The sequence below is a fragment of the Sinocyclocheilus grahami genome, unplaced genomic scaffold, assembly GCF_001515645.1.
Source record: "Sinocyclocheilus grahami isolate Dianchi unplaced genomic scaffold, SAMN03320097.WGS_v1.1 scaffold8.1, whole genome shotgun sequence".
Classification (NCBI taxonomy): Eukaryota; Metazoa; Chordata; class Actinopteri; order Cypriniformes; family Cyprinidae; genus Sinocyclocheilus; species Sinocyclocheilus grahami.
Genome location: NW_015505187.1, coordinates 570,722 through 590,246, shown reverse-complemented (window position 1 = coordinate 590,246; position 19,525 = coordinate 570,722). Strand labels below are relative to the sequence as shown.

The window sequence follows — 19,525 nt, the reverse complement described above, 5'->3', positions numbered from 1 at the left end:
ATTTACGCAACACATTTACATAAAGTCCAGCACGTCTGCATATAAATTGCAGGGCTTTGGCCCCACAGTGAACAAAATAGTTTTCTCCTCATTTAGACAGTTGGACTCCTTATTTGCTGTCGACTCAAAGATTCATTGGATATATTTATTTTAGATATAGATATTTTCCCCCTAAGAATCAATGAAGACGGACAGTGTAGTGCAGACTATTCCGCTGAGCGGCAGAAAGCGCAGTCTGATCGAGGACGCGCGGCACAGAGAGAGCGGCTCGTCTTCTCCGGGGCCCTCACGCTGCGGGGACAGCTTCGTGTTTGAGGAGGAGAAGAGCGGCAGAGTCACTCTCAACATCCTCTTTGCTCTCAGATATGAGAAGAACGCAGGCTTCTTCAAGGCTGGCAAAGTCTTTGAGGTATGTGCTTTTACTTTGGTCATTTTCATTCATAAATTAGCCCACAGTTGTGGTGCCATTTTGTTTCAAGGTCTGTATTGTGTTTTCCCCTTTTATTATTATTATTATTATTATTGTTGTCCTAAACGTATAGCCTACTTAGTTTATAGACTGTGTAGGGAAACAGTAGCTAGGCCCTACATTACGATTTACAAGAAATTACCATTTTTTTCTTTTTGCTTTAATTTTTTACATTTAATTCAGCCTTTAATTAACCTATGCCTTTTATCTTTGTAATTGTTTGGGAAATTTACTAGCAATTTCCGACTGAGTGAAACTTATTTCTATACCATTTTTTCCCAGAGTACCTTACTATATTTATTTTGCTGCAAATTAAGGTATTCAAAATGGTATTACCTAAACTGTGTTAATTAATGTCAACTACAATGAGAGCTGTTGTTACAAATGTGACACCAACAGAAAAATGGGCAATTTAAATCTGTGCATGAATTTACTGCGGTAACCAAATATATTTGCACAGAATAATTATCTCCCATTACCACCCCGTCCTAAATTTATTTCAAAATAACAAACTAAAAAAACAACATATTTTTGCAAATAAATCTGGAAACAAACACATAAAACAGGCTAACAACAACACTAAAAACATAGCAGACCATGTGCTGCTTTTTTAGTTGTGTCAAATTTGGCGGCTCTATATGCATTATGTTCATGTCTTTTTCATTGCAGGTGCCATAAATAATGTTTTGTGATGAAAACATAATAAAAATGTTCGTCTGGTTTTGCTACTTAGACTTTTGAAGCCAGACTCCTCCATTTAGAGAGTCGGCCAAGCAGGAAGTCTAAGAAAAGTGGTGGAGATGATCTGGAGTTCTTCATGAGGTGTGAAGTGCACTGCTCCGACACTGACATCTTCATCAACTCCTTAAAACGAGTTGCAGATGATGTGAGAATAGTGCAAGAAGAAAAGAGTAGGTGATTTATCTGTTCCATATTACATATACAGCAGACATTTCTTTTCAACTATTTTATAATGTTCCTTTAATTTTATTTTAACACACAGTTCCTTGGTTTCCAAAGAAGATTTCTGACCTAGATAAATGCAATCATCTGATAACAAAATATGACCCTGATCTGGACCAGGATCACCCTGTAAGTGAAAAACAGTGATGCTTTTCTTAAAATAGGACATTATTTACATTCAAAATTGTATAATCTTAGTTCTACTTGCATTATTCAGATCATTTGTTACATCAGTGACATGAACGTTAGTATTATTTAGGGATTCAGTGATCCAGAATACAGAAAACGAAGAGGAATAATTTCTGAACTGGCTTTCAACTATAAGCAGTAAGTCACATGATATTAATTAATCTCAAACAACAACAACAACAACAATTATTATTGTTGTTGTTGTAAAATATGCATTATGCTATCTAATCAGAGATTTTTTTTCTATAGAAAATATATTTTAGGCAAAAAATTATCTTTCTTTTGTCATTGTAGTGGTGACCCTTTACTTGTAGTGGAATACACTCCAGAAGAGATTTCCACTTGGTAGGTTTTCCCAGTTATTTTATTGAGTTTGATTGCTGTCAACTAAATGTCAGTATTTGCATATCAAATGTTTAGAGAAGACTAGTGCGGCCGCATGATTCTAAGAGCTCTTTTTGTGATGAGGCAGGAGGGAGGTCTACAGGACTCTAAACGGTCTGTACCCCACTCACGCCTGCAGACAGTTTCTAGAAGCCCTCGGTCAGCTGGAGAGTGAATGTTTGTACGGAGAGGACAAAATCCCTCAGCTAGGAGACGTGTCTGCATTTCTTAAAGGTAAACAGGTCTGCGTTTTGCACTGTGTGTGCAAAATGTGCAAATTTACATTGACTTTAACTATGTTCTGTGCCTGTGTGTGCTCTTGATCAGAGAGGACAGGTTTTCAGTTACGGCCAGTGGCAGGGCTGCTTTCTGCTCGGGACTTCCTAGCCAGTCTAGCGTTCCGGGTGTTCCAGTGTACCCAGTACATTCGTCACCCTTCAGCTCCCATGCATTCCCCTGAACCGTACGTATAAAGACACAAAACTGAATTTTATTTGGATTTGGCAACTTTTTATTGCACAATATTAATATTTTGACTGTATTTTACTTTAAAAAGGGACTGCTGCCATGAGCTACTTGGGCATATTCCCATGCTTGCAGACAAAGAATTTGCTCAGTTTTCACAGGTATGTTTTTATGTCACATAATCAGCTTGAAATTAACGGTTAAAGTGGGAAACTACCATTCAAAATGCATACTATTTTAATACAGATAGATCTTATTTAAATGGTCAATCAATGTTTTTCCATGTAGTGAATTCTGAGACACTTTGCATTTGACACTGAACATTTTACACTGCAGGAGATTGGACTTGCCTCGCTTGGAGCATCAGATGAAGATATTGAGAAACTGTCCACAGTGAGTACATCCTAATGGAAATATTCAGCTGGAGAATACTTCACTGAAGCTTCATGCATTAAAGCAAGTCTTTAGTGCCCCCTTGTGTTCTTTCATTCATATGACAAAATCAAAACAAATGGTTAAACGGCTATTTACAAATGGTTAAATTATATATAAATTCTGTCATTCTATATGTGTAGCCTAACAAAACATCTCTAAATTCCACAAACAGCTATACTGGTTTACAGTGGAGTTTGGTCTCTGTAAGCAAAATGGAACAGTGAAGGCCTATGGGGCTGGACTACTGTCCTCATATGGAGAACTTTTGGTAAGAAAAAAAACTGGAGCTCATGAAACATTTCTTATTATTATCGATGTTGAAAACAGTTGTGCTATACTTAATATTTTTGAGGAAACCATGATTTTTTTAATTCTGTGATGAATAGAAACAAATAACTGCATTTATTTGAAATTAATTGGATTGTATCTTCTTTTTCCAGTACGCCCTTTCTAATGAGCCCCAATACAAACCATTCAATCCAGCTGAGACTGCGGTCCAACCGTACCAGGACCAGTCATTTCAGCCTGTTTACTTTGTGTCCGAAAGTTTTGAGGATGCCAAACACAAGCTAAGGTAGGTGTTTTCTCAGACAATCTTTTCACTGAGGTTGTACAAATGATCAGAAAGCATCATTAGTGACTGCAATTGCTGTTGTTCCACAGGCAGTATTCATCCACAATACAGAAGCCCTTCTCCATTAGATATGATCCCTACACTTGCAGCATGGAGGTTTTGGATGAGCCTTCTAAGATCCAGAATGCTTTAGCGCAGATGAGGGATGACCTAAAGATCTTACATAAAGCCCTGGAGAGGCTGGGACAGAAATAAACCAGAGGGCGGGAGACAGTATCATCAATAACAACTATTACGGAAAGCCTTTCTGAATGTATATGAATATATTGCAGATTACATTGCATAATGTCCGGTGTTGAAATGTGTATATGTGTGTATATGTATCACCTTTAAATGTAATGAAGACTTCTGTTTACCAAAATAATAAATATCTTTATTTTGACTACCGCTGCATGGTTTTCACAGCGATGCCATAGAATAATTATTTTTGGTTCCCCAAAGAACCTTTCAATGAACAGTTCTTAAAATATTTTTTTTTCTTATTGTGAAGAACATTTAAAAAAATCTAAAGAACCTTTTTATCCCACTATAAAGAACCTTTTGTGGAATGGAAAGTTTCCATGGATGAACCATAGATGTCATGAGTAATCCCTCAAATTATGAACTCAATAATTCAAAAATCCCCCTAAAACATGTAGCTTTTAAAATCCAAGAGCCATATTGGAATAAACCATATCAGAATGAACAGTTTGTTCATAGGCTATTTGGACCAGTGGGGAAATGAACGTAAAAAACAAAATAAACTGGAATGTTTTCTGGCCCTAAACAGAAAGTACATTCTGCCTAAATTTTTCTACACTGTTCGATCTCAGTCTAGCAATAGAAAAAGGCAGACACAGACATAGCTGCCAAAGAAAGAACAGATCTATGTGCACTGTGACACTGGTGAGGTCAAGACAGAGACTGTGGTGGTAAATATAAAGAGGTGAGAGAGAAATGCTTTGACCAACTCTCAAACCTCATGCCACAGTTTTCCAGTTCAGCAGAAATGGATCAAATGCAGACGTCATTGGGGGAAAGACTCATACATTTCAGCAAAATTCTGTTTTTTCAAATTACAATGTTTAGGCTATATTTATTACATATACACAACATATTAATTATTTGATACATTATCGTGAGGGATTTTACATTTGGACTCTTTCTGCAGGTTACACCCAGCAGGTGGCCTCAAGAGCCTGTCTTTATAGATGATTCATTGAATCACTAACTGTAACCAATAACCGATTCTTTCGAAACACTGATTCGTTCAGAAAACGCCTGCATGTTTATTCGGAGATGCAACGGCTAAATTCATCCGACTCTCCGTTTGAAATCTCCGTATTTTCCTTGGTGAAGCAAAAAGAGATAAAGTAAGTGGCAACATTGTGTCAAACATTTTTGTTATTTAATATTATTTCCCCCTTTTTTTAACTGAACGTTTGTACAAAAGAAATAACTCACTCTTAATTGTGCCGTTGTTGCTGTGATCACCTGTCAGCTCGTGGCCACGGCCCAATGTCAGCCATGCTAATATTCGGAATGCAGCTTTCTTGCTAGTAAAATGTTGCTTAAATGCATCATAAATGAATCATCTTTTCTGCTTTGGCTCCAGCAGGAAAGGAGACCGTTTAGTGGATTAGCCCTACTTTTAACAGATTGACAGCTTGTGGTTGCACTACAGATGGTGTAGGAACAACTACGCAACTGTTCCATTCATAGTAAAAGATAAAGCTACCAGGTCACAGCATATTCCTCCCTATTGGCCCCAGCACAGGCCAAACAATCCTCTAGGCGAAACCACAAAGCGAGCATCCAGGTCACTCTGTGCTGGAATTCATTGAGTTCAGGGGTAAATGAGGTTCTAACAGCTGGCTGGCCTTTATTTGCCTTGAACGTGTCTAAGAAACGAATCAGAGAGAGAGAGAGATTGAAGCAAATAATGTGATAAATGTGGGAGAGAGAAGAGGAGCAGACATCTGCTTTCATAAACCAAATTCAACCACTTAATCGTTTCTCGTATCTCATTTTACATGGCGCTCAACCCAACCCACAAATCCCTCTGAAAACCAAATTCAAAACAAATGTGTGTTGCCATAGCAATATGATAACCACTGGCAGTTCTGTGAAATTCTACCCAAAAATCCCAAACACTTATCATGTCATCAGAACATAAGCATTTCCCTTTGGTATTGTGGAAATTGTGGAGACCAACAATCAGGTTCCGGAAGTGAAAATCACGTTCATTTTCTCCATAGGGGATTTGATTTTGAACTATAACTTATAAACCTTTAAATGCACACCTACTGAGAGCTACGGAGGAATCAATGGTATAAGCTTTTGTTGAAGCCATCAGCCCATATTATTACAACTTGTTTTTAAATAAATAAAAAAATTAAATATTGGAATTCCTGGTGAAAAAATGCATTACCTATGGTTCAGAGAAATCTCAACCTGTCTCACCAAAAGAACATCTTAGCACCACTTGCTATGAAGCACTGCGAATGACATAGAGTGAGTTTTTAGTATTGTTATTTAAAGACATTAAGTAGTCATTAAAAAGCCTGTGTAAACACCTTTTGTGGCACTCAAAGATGTGAGCTTGCAATCGATTGTGGAGGGACGGGGTTTAAGCAGACTAAATGATTGAAGAAGTCCGGCAAAGTTCACCAGAGATGAGTCTGTCGTTTTCACCAAAAAAAAATCGAGATATAAGATTTTGATTAAAAGTAAATGAATTTACAAAATGGATGATACATTTTCTTTTTGTGTTGACATTAATTTACTCACTGCAATGAAATATAGCATTTTTTTTTCTTCAAGTATTTATTTCCTGAAGTACGAACAGAGTCATTATTAAAACTGCGTTCCGAACTGGAATCGTGAGGAGGAACCGTAACCAGAACTGTTTAAATCTTTACAATTCCCAGCCTTGGTCTACATCACTATTCTGCCACTTTTCAGCCACTGGTCGTACTGTGAAAGAAAGTGCAAGCACAAGTCTTGGTCCTCAAAAGACTTCTACTTATCCAGGAGAGCCCTCATGAAAATACATTATCTCCTGGAATCAAATAGCGCACTCCTTCCTTTTGTTCTTTTTGCTTTGTCTTAAGTAGTGAAGAGGATTAGGCCTCTAAGCTGTTCGGAAGCTCTCAACCTGGTTAGAGCTGCTTTGATCATGATGTTTTTTTTAGTCATTAAAACTACTTGCCAACTTTGGAGGCTTAAAGCATTAGGCCTTTGAAGGAAGGCTTGCATAGTCTTTCTTCATCATGACAGAGAGCATCTGCTGGAAAAAATGCATAAGCGTTCTCTATCACAACACTGCCATCTTTCCTACCAAGCTGACTGAAATATTCCAAATAGAAACCACCATATCCTTTCTATATGATGCATAGGCTACTCTAATCATGAACTGGTTCTTAATAAAAGGCATATTCACAGGACTCTGGCACACCCACCACTACTAAATGTAATCCAGCCACCAGATGGCAGTCTTGGGTTAAAATCGTGCCTAACCAAATATTGATCATTAAAAGTAGATTTTGGGAAAGTGGTGATCATATTCTCTAAAAGTCCTTTCAGGAATTTCTCAATGCTCTCAGAAAGTGATTGTATCCTTTGGAATAGTGTCCCTTGTGTGAGAGTATGTAGAAGAGGCTGACATTGATTTCTCCAAGCTATATGCAGCTGGTCCAGCACCAGCCACGTTCAGCTCTACTAAAGCCTCGTTTCAGACCACATTGAACTTATTCAAAGCCAGCAGGCCAGGAGAGTAGTAGCATGTTATGATTGCGGATGGCAGTGTGCTTCTGGGCTCCAAGAATCATACAGGCTTGTCTTTCGGGCTTGAAAGAGTATAGGTTCATTTCTCCCCGCACCCATTTCAGTCTCACCTTAACATCCAGGCACAATATGCCCTACTGTTACACATGGAGCACATGCAAAAGTCTCAGGAACTGCAAGAAAAACTACTCCAGGGTTGGTACACTTTTTGACCAGTTAATTTCCCCAACTCTTCAACTTGTCCACTTGCAGTGTTAAGAAGGATACTTTGGAAAGGTAATAGGTTACAGATTACAAGTTACCCAATTAAAAAAAAAATAAGTAGTGTAACTTTCAATTAATTTATTAATGTAACTGATTACATTTGATTGCTTTTCTACATTTAAAAGAATGTTTTCAACTGTTATACATTTTCAAACTTCTAAACCAACTCTGATTACTTTCAGACTTTCAAAATCCTTCATCACTTGAATTCAGATTATAAAAATACAATTTAAAGCACAGCCACCACAAAATCAGACTTTAGTAGCTTTTTTTTTGTTTGTTTACTTTGAGATCATTCTGAGGTTAAATACAGATTTCAAATCTTAAGATATGATTTAATAGCTATGATACTGTTTTTGAAATCAAATCCTTGGAAAAAACAGTCAATCTTAAAAAATAAAGCATATACATAAACCCAAACAGAAAATAAAAGTTTTCGAATATGTGTCCTAAACTCCTGAAACATTGGGGTCTCATATTAGAGCAGTCAATGCAATTTGGGACATTCTTTTTGGGACATTCATTAACATTTTCATACGTAACTGTAATTTACACATTTTTTTATCAGCAACTGTAACAGATTAGTCACATTTATTTTGTAATTAAATTACATGTAACTAGTTACTCCCCAACACTGTCCACTTGTCATGTGATGTGACACCCCAAAAATGTAATGATTAATGAATTAATAATCAGTGATATTTGTAAGTAATACTTTTTGCATCATGAATTTAAAAAAACTCTAAATTTAAAGCATGTTTTTTAAACAATTTTTTTAAAAGGTTTTTTAAGATTGTGAATGTTTTTATTTGTCATTGATCCAACTATTCTACCGTTTGGCCTCACACCTTCCTGCCCAAACATAACACAATTGACCTGAGAGAACCCTTGTTCCCCCTTTAGAGAGTCTCCTGTGCTTTTCTTGGGGGAAAAAAACAGCTCACGCCGTCTTGTGTTCTCCTTGCACTTTAGTTTCCCATGCTTGTCTTCATCTTCAGGGTTCAACTGTTGAAGCATGCGTCACAGTCGAGCGGAGGAAGTTCCCCTGTAGTGTTAGGAATGGGACTGCAGATTATTATCCTGGTGGAGTCAATTAGACTGTCTATATGAGCACCTGTGCAGCTTTTTTTTCTCACACTCAAGCGTTCTGCAATGAAAACTGCCAGCTCCTGCCGTTCGGTGACCTTTGGCTCAACTTTAAGCCTGCTTGGCAGAACACCACACCAAAAACACTGAAACAATGCTTCGCAGAAAAAGGGAAAAAACTGGGGAGAGAGAAAGAGTCTTGTTTCCCACAATTGTTAGTCTGAGTTCTAACCCAAGTGACCTATAAAACAAGACACAGTGGAGTACGTACAGTGACAGTGCATGAAAAATATTACTTTATTTATTGAAAAAGAAAAACAGAAACACTCTCCAGTTGACTTCTGTCCAGGTTACATCTCTGTCATCCAGAAGAACAGCTTTCGGTCCCCACCGATAACACATAGAGGCAGGGTCCTATGCCAGCTTAGACCAGCCCCCACAGATGCAGAACCAATCATCACAGGCTGCAAAGACAATTGTATACCATTGTAATGCAAATCTATTTCAAAATCAAATAAATTACATTATTTTACAAACCTGTGGATGCCCCAGATGATGCACCAGTAACTGACTATTGATTTTTCCCGGATAGCCGGTGGTAGCGAAAAGATTCTCATTTGCCCTTGACCATCTGTAGAAGAGAGACCACCAGGATTATGGTCATGGACGCAGTCCAGCAAAGAAAACAATTAATCATCTGATCATTAGACCAAAAAAATTACCTGAAATGTCTTGCCTTGTCAACATGAGCTGGTCTCTTCTCAAGTGGATAACTACAGGCAAAGCACATCAGCATCATTTACCGACAGTTTAATTAATTCCACCTTTAACAAAACTGCTCAGCTGAATGTCGTAATGGTGATTTAGTGTGGAGGAGTTCATGTAAGACTTCAAAAGGTTTTAAGGCTTGATGCACATTATGGACAAATTCTTGATTCTCAGAAAGATTAACTAAAAGTGGAACGGGAGATAGGTCATGTCGACCACACAATAGTTCTGCTTTAAAAGCAACTCACTGCCCAAATATAATGCATTTTAGCCACAGAGACAAAGTTGCATTTACCTAGAGCGGGTAATGTCCCAGATCACCCAATCATTGGCCACCACAGCTCCAACCTTAATAGTGTTTGTGAGACACCAGTCAGCTGACATGAGCGGCACCTGCCCGCTGTCCAGAGACAGAATTGCGTGTTGTGTAACAAGATCATAGAACCGTATTGTGCCTTTCTTCTCCGCCACCATCAACTGTATTAAAGAAATGTATCACATGGAAAGTTCACATCACAATCTACATCCCATATAACCATTAGTTCTGTCAGACTTGTTACTGACCTTACAGATGTCCTCAGGGTGCCAACAGACACTTACACCAGGGGAACGCAGTCTGAATGAAATGGTTTCATTACAATATTACTTTATTTATTGAAAAAGAAAAACAGAAACACTCTCCAGTTGACTTCTGTCCAGGTTACATCTCTGTCATCCAGAAGAACAGCTTTCGGTCCCCACCGATAACACATAGAGGCAGGGTCCTATGCCAGCTTAGACCAGCCCCCACAGATGCAGAACCAATCATCACAGGCTGCAAAGACAATTGTATACCATTGTAATGCAAATCTATTTCAAAATCAAATTAAAAAAAATTACATTATTTTACAAACCTGTGGATGCCCCAGATGATGCACCAGTAACTGACTGTTGATTTTTCCCGGATAGCCGGTGGTAGCGAAAAGATTCTCATTTGCCCTTGACCATCTGTAGAAGAGAGGCCACCAGGATTATGGTCATGGACGCAGTCCAGCAAAGAAAACAATTAATCATCTGATCATTAGACCAAAAAAATTACCTGAAATGTCTTGCCTTGTCAACATGAGCTGGTCTCTTCTCAAGTGGATAACTACAGGCAAAGCACATCAGCATCATTTACCGACAGTTTAATTAATTCCACCTTTAACAAAACTGCTCAGCTGAATGTCGTAATGGTGATTTAGTGTGGAGGAGTTCATGTAAGACTTCAAAAGGTTTTAAGGCTTGATGCACATTATGGACAAATTCTTGATTCTCAGAAAGATTAACTAAAAGTGGAACGGGAGATAGGTCATGTCGACCACACAATAGTTCTGCTTTAAAAGCAACTCACTGCCCAAATATAATGCATTTTAGCCACAGAGACAAAGTTGCATTTACCTAGAGCGGGTAATGTCCCAGATCACCCAATCATTGGCCACCACAGCTCCAACCTTAATAGTGTTTGTGAGACACCAGTCAGCTGACATGAGCGGCACCTGCCCGCTGTCCAGAGACAGAATTGCGTGTTGTGTAACAAGATCATAGAACCGTATTGTGCCTTTCTTCTCCGCCACCATCAACTGTATTAAAGAAATGTATCACATGGAAAGTTCACATCACAATCTACATCCCATATAACCATTAGTTCTGTCAGACTTGTTACTGACCTTACAGATGTCCTCAGGGTGCCAACAGACACTTACACCAGGGGAACGCAGTCTGAATGAAATGGTTTCATTACCATCAAGGTTCCACACTCTTTAAGAAGGAAAGTAACAAAATAGTCTTCAGGTAAATACAATACAAAATGCAGACATTAAGTATGAGGATAGCTGTAATATTTGTTCACCACAACATCTATGCTGCATGATGGCCAAAATATTGAACTTGATCAAAACATTGTGTAGGTTCATTTTACATGATAAACAGGGGAAAAGTCTCTGAAAGTACTAGGGATTGAATCAAGATGTGCACTTTTAACTGTGTGGATGTTCTTTTACCCATAAAATTGAATCCGAATTATAAGTGGTGCAATAAAGTTGGAGGTCATGGTGACAGAGCAAATGGTTAAGCAACAGGAAAAAAATGATGAGGCCATGAATGGGTTATTACATCACCCCCGTCCCCATGTGTTCTTACCCTTTAAAACATGCGCACACACACACAAACAGAGGAAGTCTGAAAGTAAAAATCAAACGAGTTGCTTGCTAAAAAAAAAAGCACTGTCAGAAACAGGACACTAATCAAAAGTGGCATAATCCTAAGAAGAACTCAATTAGGCACACGGAAGGAAGTCAGATTACTAAAAATAACTTGCCAATGAAAAACCATAAACCACTAACCTAAAATAAAACAGGATGACTGAAGCCTTAAGAGTTTTGAATACAACTTAAATAGATACAGATTTCAAGCTATAAATGAGAAGAAACACTAGCATTCAGGACACTTTGCAATCAATGTATACATTTCATCAGTATGTGTTCCTTAGGAATCAAAGTCGTGACCTTGGAGTTGCACACACACAAACAGAGGAAGTCTGAAAGTAAAAATCAAACGAGTTGCTTGCTAAAAAAAAAGCACTGTCAGAAACAGGACACTAATCAAAAGTGGCATAATCCTAAGAAGAACTCAATTAGAGTTCACATTACACACGGAAGGAAGTCAGATTACTAAAAATAACTTGCCAATGAAAAACCATAAACCACTCTCCGTATAAAGTGCAGCTCTGCTTTGCTTACAGCGGTAACCAAGGAAACGCTATAGTTTCATAAGCAGTGTTTCCAAGTCTGCGGTTTTCTCGCAGAATTGGGCTACTTTAACACTGTTGCCGCGGGTTGTTGTTCATGTCCGCGGGTTGAAGCGACCCCAATAACATGATATTTAGTCCCTGGAATGTGAATTTTACTGGAAGATCCCCGCCGAAGAACGTGTATTTTACCCCCGGAATGCGATTTTTACAGGGGAACCCTCCTCGAAATATGATTGGACTAGTTTTATTGCGAAAACCTGGCAACCCTGTTCATTAGTGCCACCTGCTGTCAGAGAGTGCGTCTCATTCAGACCTGCTGTTGTTTCGCGCAGATGTTTTATGTAGCAAATAAATAAATAACACCTAAAGTCAGACCATTCTGTTTTTGTTTTAAATCCTGAAATTAATCGAAATCAAATCAAAAACAACTGCCCATGCAGATCGTGATTAAAATGCAGTGGTAACTTGCCTCTAATTTCAAATAGCTAGATATTTTTGTTTAAAGCCAGTATGTTTGTTATAAAGCAAATAGCCAATAAATAAATTTGCTTAAAAATCAGTATCAGTATCCAATTTGCTAGTTCAAAAAAAGAAAGAAAAGAAAATCTGAATTCTGAATCAGCTATGACCGGCGCATCACTAATTAAAATACTAAGTAAAAGGCCTCAAATTTGAAGCACAATCTGGGATGTCTTTTTCTATCAATTCTTCAATAGGTAGATCTTGTCTTTCATAAAGGCCGAGGTCAGGAATCTTGGGCCTAAAAATGTTGGTGACCACTGCTTTAGGGATAAAGAAGGCACTAAGGCAGGGCTGGGCAACTTCGATCTTGGAGGGCCACTGTCCTGAAGAGTATAGTTCCAACCCTAATCAAACACAGAACCGAAGTTGCCCAGCCCTGCACTAAGGTGTACATTTGAGATTACTGCCCCAGTGACAAGCTGATGAACCTTTAAAAGGTACACTTTTTGTGTAAACAACCTTTTAAGGCATCACATGTGCCTTTGGAAGGCCGTTCCAAAAAGTTAGACATAACAGTTTCCCTTCCAAGGGACCTTGTGTTAGTAAAATTCTAAGGCAGTATTGAAAGTATCCTTCTTAGAAAGAATTGTGATAATCTTAGATTGTGTGTCATCAAACTCTACTGCCGGGGTGTCTAGTCCTGCTCCTGGAAGACTATCTTCCTACGGAGTTTAACTCCAGCCTGTTCCAACACACTTATCTATAAAGTGGCCCTCCAGGAGGATCGGAATCAATTTGTAGTCAAATCTTTTTTGCCCATCACATGAGGAGTGCTATTTGCGTACCAGATGGAGTTGCTACCTATGTTTCAAATAAGTTACTTATGGTGTTCTATTCTGGGTCAAACCCCTTTTCTGTCCTACAGAACTGTAGATGCAAAAACACCTGTCATCCTCTGGAACTGAAGGTATGCCTCATTTTCCTAGCTTGAACTCTGTCAACTCAGGATTTCCTTCTGTGACCTGCACTCCCTAAAGTAATCTGTAGGTGGCACTGAGGCCTGCAACACTACTATAGCAAAAAACTGATCTTCAAAGGAAACAGGTTGCACTCTTTCCCCGGCACACACACATTACGTAACACAAGAGGAGATCTGAAATGGTTTGAAATACAAGGCGATTCTATGATTGAGGTGGTTGATCAAACCCTCAGTGGCGATATCTTAAAAGACAGGCAAGATAAAATGTAAATACCTATGTGGAAGAACAACCCTGCTGAAAAGAACAGCATGAATTTCAACTGGTCTGCTAACGGAGACAGCAAGTTAGGAAACCTAGTAGGGACACAAACATACTAGCATCCCAAGCTGCAGACCAGCATCCTTAACATATGCTACTGACCAGAACAGCTGGTCCATTAAACAGGGAAGGTGTGTCAACACATGCATAAACGTTCCAGCTGAGAGCCACATTTGTATCAAAAGCTCAGTATGTGTGGCCTGACTGGAAAAGGTTCACTCTCTTTCTCTTAACATTAACCTGATCTTTCCCTTGTTCCACCTCGCTGTTCCTCCTGCGTCCCATACTTTCTCAACGTGACAATTTAAATCTTTCTGCAGATGGAGCGCTCTACTGTTTTCTCTGGCTCCACAGGAGAGGGAGACTGAGGCTTATGGCGGATGTTTCCTGCTTCGATCCCTTCAGTGGCCCCTCTGCTCTCCCACCAAACACACTATCTCTGACACAAAATCCACTGACCAAAGCTACATATATCAACATCTGTATCTAAATTCTGATGGGCATGTGTAAACTATGGTTTTGGCGAGCACTCTGGGTAACATTTGGCTGTTTTCCTTATGAGCACGACCACAGCGAGACACCAAATCTCAAATCATCATATCAAATCTCTCATTTGAGCTGGCAGTTCAGGATTAGTAATATATGGTAACTGCAGTGGTTTGCACCTTACTGTGCTGTCGGGTGGGCCATGATTTATTCATTAGAGATGGTTATTACTTAATCAAAATAATAGGCTGCTTCTAACTGGGCCAATCTTAGGGGTGTTAGGGATTACAAAAGGGGTTTCAGCACATACAGGTTCCAGCAGAGAAGAAGCCCATTACTCCCGAAGCTGCAAACTGAAATGGTCTTACCCCCGGGCCCCGACTATGATAAAGATCTGCAATTCCTTCTTTAAATCACACCCTGAAGTTCTACCAACATCAATAAAACAGCTGCGAGAAGAGCAGCGCACTCCTATTCTCAATGTCGCACCACCCAGATGAAGAGTGTATGAAAACATTATCACAGCGCAATGGGTCAGTGCTGACATTAGGTCACATGCTAACATTGGCAGTGTGTGCACCAAGAAATGCACTGGGCTTGAAGCAGATCCACAAACATCCCAGCGCAGATTATGTGAAAGATGATGGTTCATATCAAGAAAGGGATGTAATGTCTATGATGCAATGGCACAGAAATGGCAAAAGCACCTGATCATGTTGAGAAAACATGGTTACACCATACAAATTTTAAGATGTATATCATAAAACTGTCATGGCAAGGTCTGCATAAAGGATCCAATAGCTGGACTTTGGATGTCTATAAGGAAAACTACCGTCTTGGTCCTCGTCCATCTTGAAGCCATTAGGGTTTGCAAGCTGGGAAGAGAAAGGCCGGGCCATTGAGTTGTGGCAGGCCGCAGCGCTGCAACATCCAGGTGAGTCAGTTACACGGTTCTGCTGCAAAAGGGAAGACCCGAGACTACAGGAGTGTTCTCTTACATTACCTCTGACTGCACGGAAACCGCACTTACCTCAGTGGCTGATTGGTGGGGCCACATTCGAGGAGCTCGTTAACTGTGGCCGTGGAGAGGAAAAGCCTCGGCTGCTGATTGGATTTCCACGTTTAACCAATTACTTAGAAAAACTCTGCAAGCAAGTGGCGGTTGACGCTTACACAGAGCAACGGCGAGCCGTGTTGTGTTTAGTGTCGGGTTTCAGTGTGGAAATTTGGTCAAGACTTTCTGCATCATTAACAGAGAACAGAACGCACTCACACACACACACACACATATATTTCACTTTCTCACACTCATACAGTCGGACTGCAGTGCAACTAACCTGCAAGTGTGGTCATCGCTGACAGAGGCTATTTGCTTTCCTTCTGCAGGCTCAAACACTAGATGATTGATGTAACTGGTGTGGCCTTCCATCACCTAGGCAACACAAGAAATCATAGAAATTGAATACAACGTTCATACAGTGAATAAGTCAGCCAAGGACAGAAAGAAACATTACTGTACAGATGACTTTCATTTCTGGGTGAACTATTCCTTTAATTTTATATCACCAGCAAAATCATAGCAAATATACTGCGAGTGTACAGGAGAAGAAAGAGCTACCTTTACATCACAATTGTTTTGAAGATCAGATGTCCACAGCCTGACTTTTCTGTCAGCCGCTGCGGTGCAAAACCTGAAATGAGGAGAAAAAAAAGGATAAAATAATACACTGCATTTAGTCACCATCATGTACGTGGGTGTGTAGCAAACCACAGTCAGAAGATAAAACACTGGAGAGATTACAAATGTTAAAGACAAACAACCAAAGTCAGAATTTCATCACGCCATTTTCACATTTGTGTGTTCAAAATCCAACCAAACCTAATAAAACAGCTCTGCCACTAATCAGCAGCAGCAATTATTCACACAATTACACTAACTCACCTCTGACAAGAAAAACACTTTTAGTTAGAGAGTCGCACGCACTTTTTATGTTACCATACCACACACAGACACAAAATCGTCTTCCATCTTATATTTAAGATTACCATCACATCGTTCTATCAACATGATCATTTGCAAGTTGTCTTTGGCTAGATTGTTGCGCGGATGGCGTAACATCACAACGGTACCAATTATTTACATGCCAGCAGTACCAGCAGGCAACGAGTCAACCTGTCAATAACCTCTGACTCCATGTCAACCCACATGCCCAGGAAACCTTAATAAGATCTCTAGTACTCCGTTACCAAGAGGTACACCTACAGTGAAGAAGAAAATAAATAAAGGGCAGCGCACACAGTTGTGCACGCTATACCTTCCGCCCTGACCACAGCATGGCCAGGAAATAACGCTGCCCTTCCCATGCTGCTAAACCTACAGGAAACTTCCCTACCGGGTGCAGAACCCTCCCAAGTTCACAGCTTAACGAAGAACATGTCAGACTGACAACCTCTTATTAGACTCTTGATACAAACCAGATCAAACTACAGCTGTGACAGACACTTTCCACTGCTTGACATGAACATACAAATCTCGGTAATTAATCGATCCCTGGAAAATGGGTCTCTCAGTGATAAAAACATGTTCTGAGAAAACACATTTGTTTGAACAAAAATGAGTATGTTTGTGCATGTGTGGTAAAATATCTCAACTCTCAAATATCCCAATTGACTCAGACATCAATTAGGCCGGGTAATTCAATAGTGCAATACAGAAAAAGCATATTTATCTAACATTTAAAAGAATATCAGAATGTGCGGTAAAATAAATCAATTATCATATACTGTGTCTAAACCTCTAATGAAGAGAAGGAACCCGGTTGTAGATGAAGAACTATATGGAGTTTGGCATTGAGATCTGTGCTCCTTCCATACATCATCATAATTCCACATCTTATATTACACACACAAAGTCACATTATAATCCATCAGTTTGATTTGGTTTCTCCCCACATAAAAAAGCGGCACATGCTCAAAGCCGTACCTGATGACCGGAGGGAGCTTGTCCAGACGCGTTTCAGGGCTCCATGCGATAGCATCCACACGTACTCCATGCAAGAACACTTGCAAAGAAGTGAACTCTACATCCTCGACCTCTGTGTCTTCCTCCTGCACAAACAGAAATCACTAGACCGTGTGAATCATCATTTAAATGCTGACATGCAGACAGGAAATTATCTGTTCTCATGCACCATCCTCGTAAAAACAGTGTTTTCTCTTACATAGATATGGATGGTTATATTCAGAGCAGTACTATTTCTGTATGACGCATACTACATACATAGGCTGAGTCCGAGTAGGTATTTCTTCTGAATAAGCACTTACTTATGCGACTGTAAAATATGTATATGTAGTATGAATTAGGGCTGGGCGATATAGCAAAAAATTTATCAACGATATAATGTATCATATCGTTCGGTATCGATAATTATTGACATTTTTTATAACCTTTTTTAAAACAAAGAGCAATAGAATTTTTTTTTTTAATTGAACCACTGTATTTTTAAATTAACCCAATTTATTGAGACAAACAACAAATATTTTTTGTAAACAATTCAATTCAAATATCTCATTTTTAATGTTTTATATGCAGATTAAATAGGTCGAGGAAACTTTTGGCCTGTCCCCCGAGGCCACAGGAGGGCGCAATGAACAAAGTAATACAGCGCATTTAAATTGTCAATGCAAGGAAGTAACCAGAAGTAACCTATAAAAACCGTGCATTACGTCTAAATTAACTATCAATAAAAATCAAATATAATTTCGTAAATTGCATTAACAATTATGAACAAAACAGCATCATGTATTTATGCATTGCTTAATACAAAGAGCCATTCACACAGATTGTATTTAAAAACATATGAGACGCAGTGAAAAGGAATAAACCTCCACAAATTCGTGACATGTTTTCTAAAAGTTTAAAACTGTTTTAACTTTGCATGATACGGTGGCCGAGAAGTGCAGAACAAATCACAATTCTGAAAACAAAAGAACAAATTACAAACGCAAATGCAAGTCTAAAAAACAAAATAACAATTCAGAAAACATTATAACAAGTCAGAAAACACAATGACAAATTTGAAAACAAAATAACAAGTCAGAAAACACAACGACAAATCTGAAAACAAATTAACAAGTCAGAAAACACAACGACAATTCAGAAAAACCGGAAAAGGTAGGTATAGTTTGAGACAGTGCCATTAGTTTGGGATTACTCACCGCTGACTGGACGAGACATCTGTCAATCAACGTATACAGGGAAGAACCAGCCGAAGAACAGCAGAGTCGTGGTAGAAAGTTCGGAGATTGTATTAAAGTAGCTCAGTTTAAATGTATTGTATGAATTGCCCTTACTCTGGAATAAAAAATACGGGGTGTATATTTAGATTTAGTAAAAAGTGGCTGTGAAACATCAGCTCCAGTGGCGCAGAATGCAATGGCCAACCAGAGGTGATTAAGTTGCAATCTACTCACCACAGTGCTGAAATTGCATGCTCACGAATCCTCTCATTTTAACACATGAAGTGTAGACACTGTGAAAGATTCATTGTGCATACATTTATTGTGTTATAACATTTATTGTGTTATATCTATTATGAGATAGAGATTAACTGAGATGTCAGCTTTTAGTGATAATAAAGGAAGCGCTGCTCGCATTCTGCCATGCCAAACCATGCACGCAGCAGCCAATGCTTGCTTTTCTGTTAAAAATAACAGTGGTTTGTGAATGTTGATGCTTAGCCTAAATAACAAATATTTTATCGGGAGTGTTTATGCTGGGATGTTGTGGAGTTTAGGAGATGTTACAGAACCATTTCATGTAAATTTCTTCGATGTACTGAAAAAGTCTATATAGATTACTTTTATGCGGGCTTTTGCGGGGCGGGAGCGGGACAAAACATGAATATCGCGGGCGGGAGCGGGACCAGATAAGATATATTTCTGCGGGAGCGGGCGGGCGCAGGTCTCTACTATACAGCAAATGTCAAAATATCATCGAAAAAGTTCAGTATCAGTTTCAAGTTAAGTTGCTTGACATTTTTTTTTTTTTTGGACACATACATACAGTAAGCATTTTTTAATTCATT

The 19,525-nt window shown here is 39.0% G+C and overlaps 3 protein-coding genes across 4 annotated transcripts in view; 1 reads left to right on the top strand and 2 right to left on the bottom strand.

Annotated features, from left to right (window-relative positions):
- The first annotated feature begins 113 nt into the window (after nucleotides 1-113).
- Nucleotides 114-3,825, top strand: LOC107590157 (tyrosine 3-monooxygenase-like). The gene is made up of 12 exons (XM_016278776.1): nucleotides 114-409; nucleotides 1,203-1,380; nucleotides 1,473-1,561; nucleotides 1,692-1,759; nucleotides 1,916-1,966; nucleotides 2,094-2,239; nucleotides 2,333-2,468; nucleotides 2,562-2,631; nucleotides 2,807-2,863; nucleotides 3,078-3,173; nucleotides 3,346-3,479; nucleotides 3,569-3,825. The coding sequence occupies exons 1-12, from the start codon at nucleotides 182-184 to the stop codon at nucleotides 3,732-3,734; spliced, it is 1,419 nt and encodes a 472-aa protein (XP_016134262.1). The 5' UTR covers nucleotides 114-181; the 3' UTR covers nucleotides 3,735-3,825.
- Nucleotides 3,826-8,418: 4,593 nt separating this feature from the next.
- The window catches only part of LOC107590136 (nucleoporin Nup37-like), a 15,952-nt gene continuing 4,845 nt past the window's right edge, over nucleotides 8,419-19,525 (bottom strand). The window contains exons 3-11 of one of the 2 annotated variants that reach the window (XM_016278743.1): nucleotides 17,422-17,546; nucleotides 16,057-16,129; nucleotides 15,776-15,870; nucleotides 11,111-11,201; nucleotides 10,842-11,023; nucleotides 10,501-10,551; nucleotides 10,316-10,409; nucleotides 10,107-10,236; nucleotides 8,419-8,988 (exon numbers count right to left, since the gene is read on the bottom strand). In XM_016278743.1, the coding sequence (XP_016134229.1) occupies nucleotides 10,123-10,236; nucleotides 10,316-10,409; nucleotides 10,501-10,551; nucleotides 10,842-11,023; nucleotides 11,111-11,201; nucleotides 15,776-15,870; nucleotides 16,057-16,129; nucleotides 17,422-17,546 (825 nt within the window). In that variant the 3' untranslated portion in view covers nucleotides 8,419-8,988; nucleotides 10,107-10,122. Of the gene's footprint in view, nucleotides 8,989-10,082; nucleotides 10,237-10,315; nucleotides 10,410-10,500; nucleotides 10,552-10,841; nucleotides 11,024-11,110; nucleotides 11,202-15,775; nucleotides 15,871-16,056; nucleotides 16,130-17,421; nucleotides 17,547-19,525 lie in introns of those variants that run through there. The other variant, XM_016278751.1, reaches the window with a different exon arrangement.
- Nucleotides 8,965-10,058, bottom strand: LOC107590925 (nucleoporin Nup37-like; the record flags this gene model as incomplete). Its single annotated transcript, XM_016279891.1, has 5 exons — nucleotides 8,965-9,118; nucleotides 9,192-9,285; nucleotides 9,377-9,427; nucleotides 9,718-9,899; nucleotides 9,987-10,058. Coding segments are annotated over 5 exons (513 nt in total), but the record flags the coding sequence as incomplete, so codon positions are not given.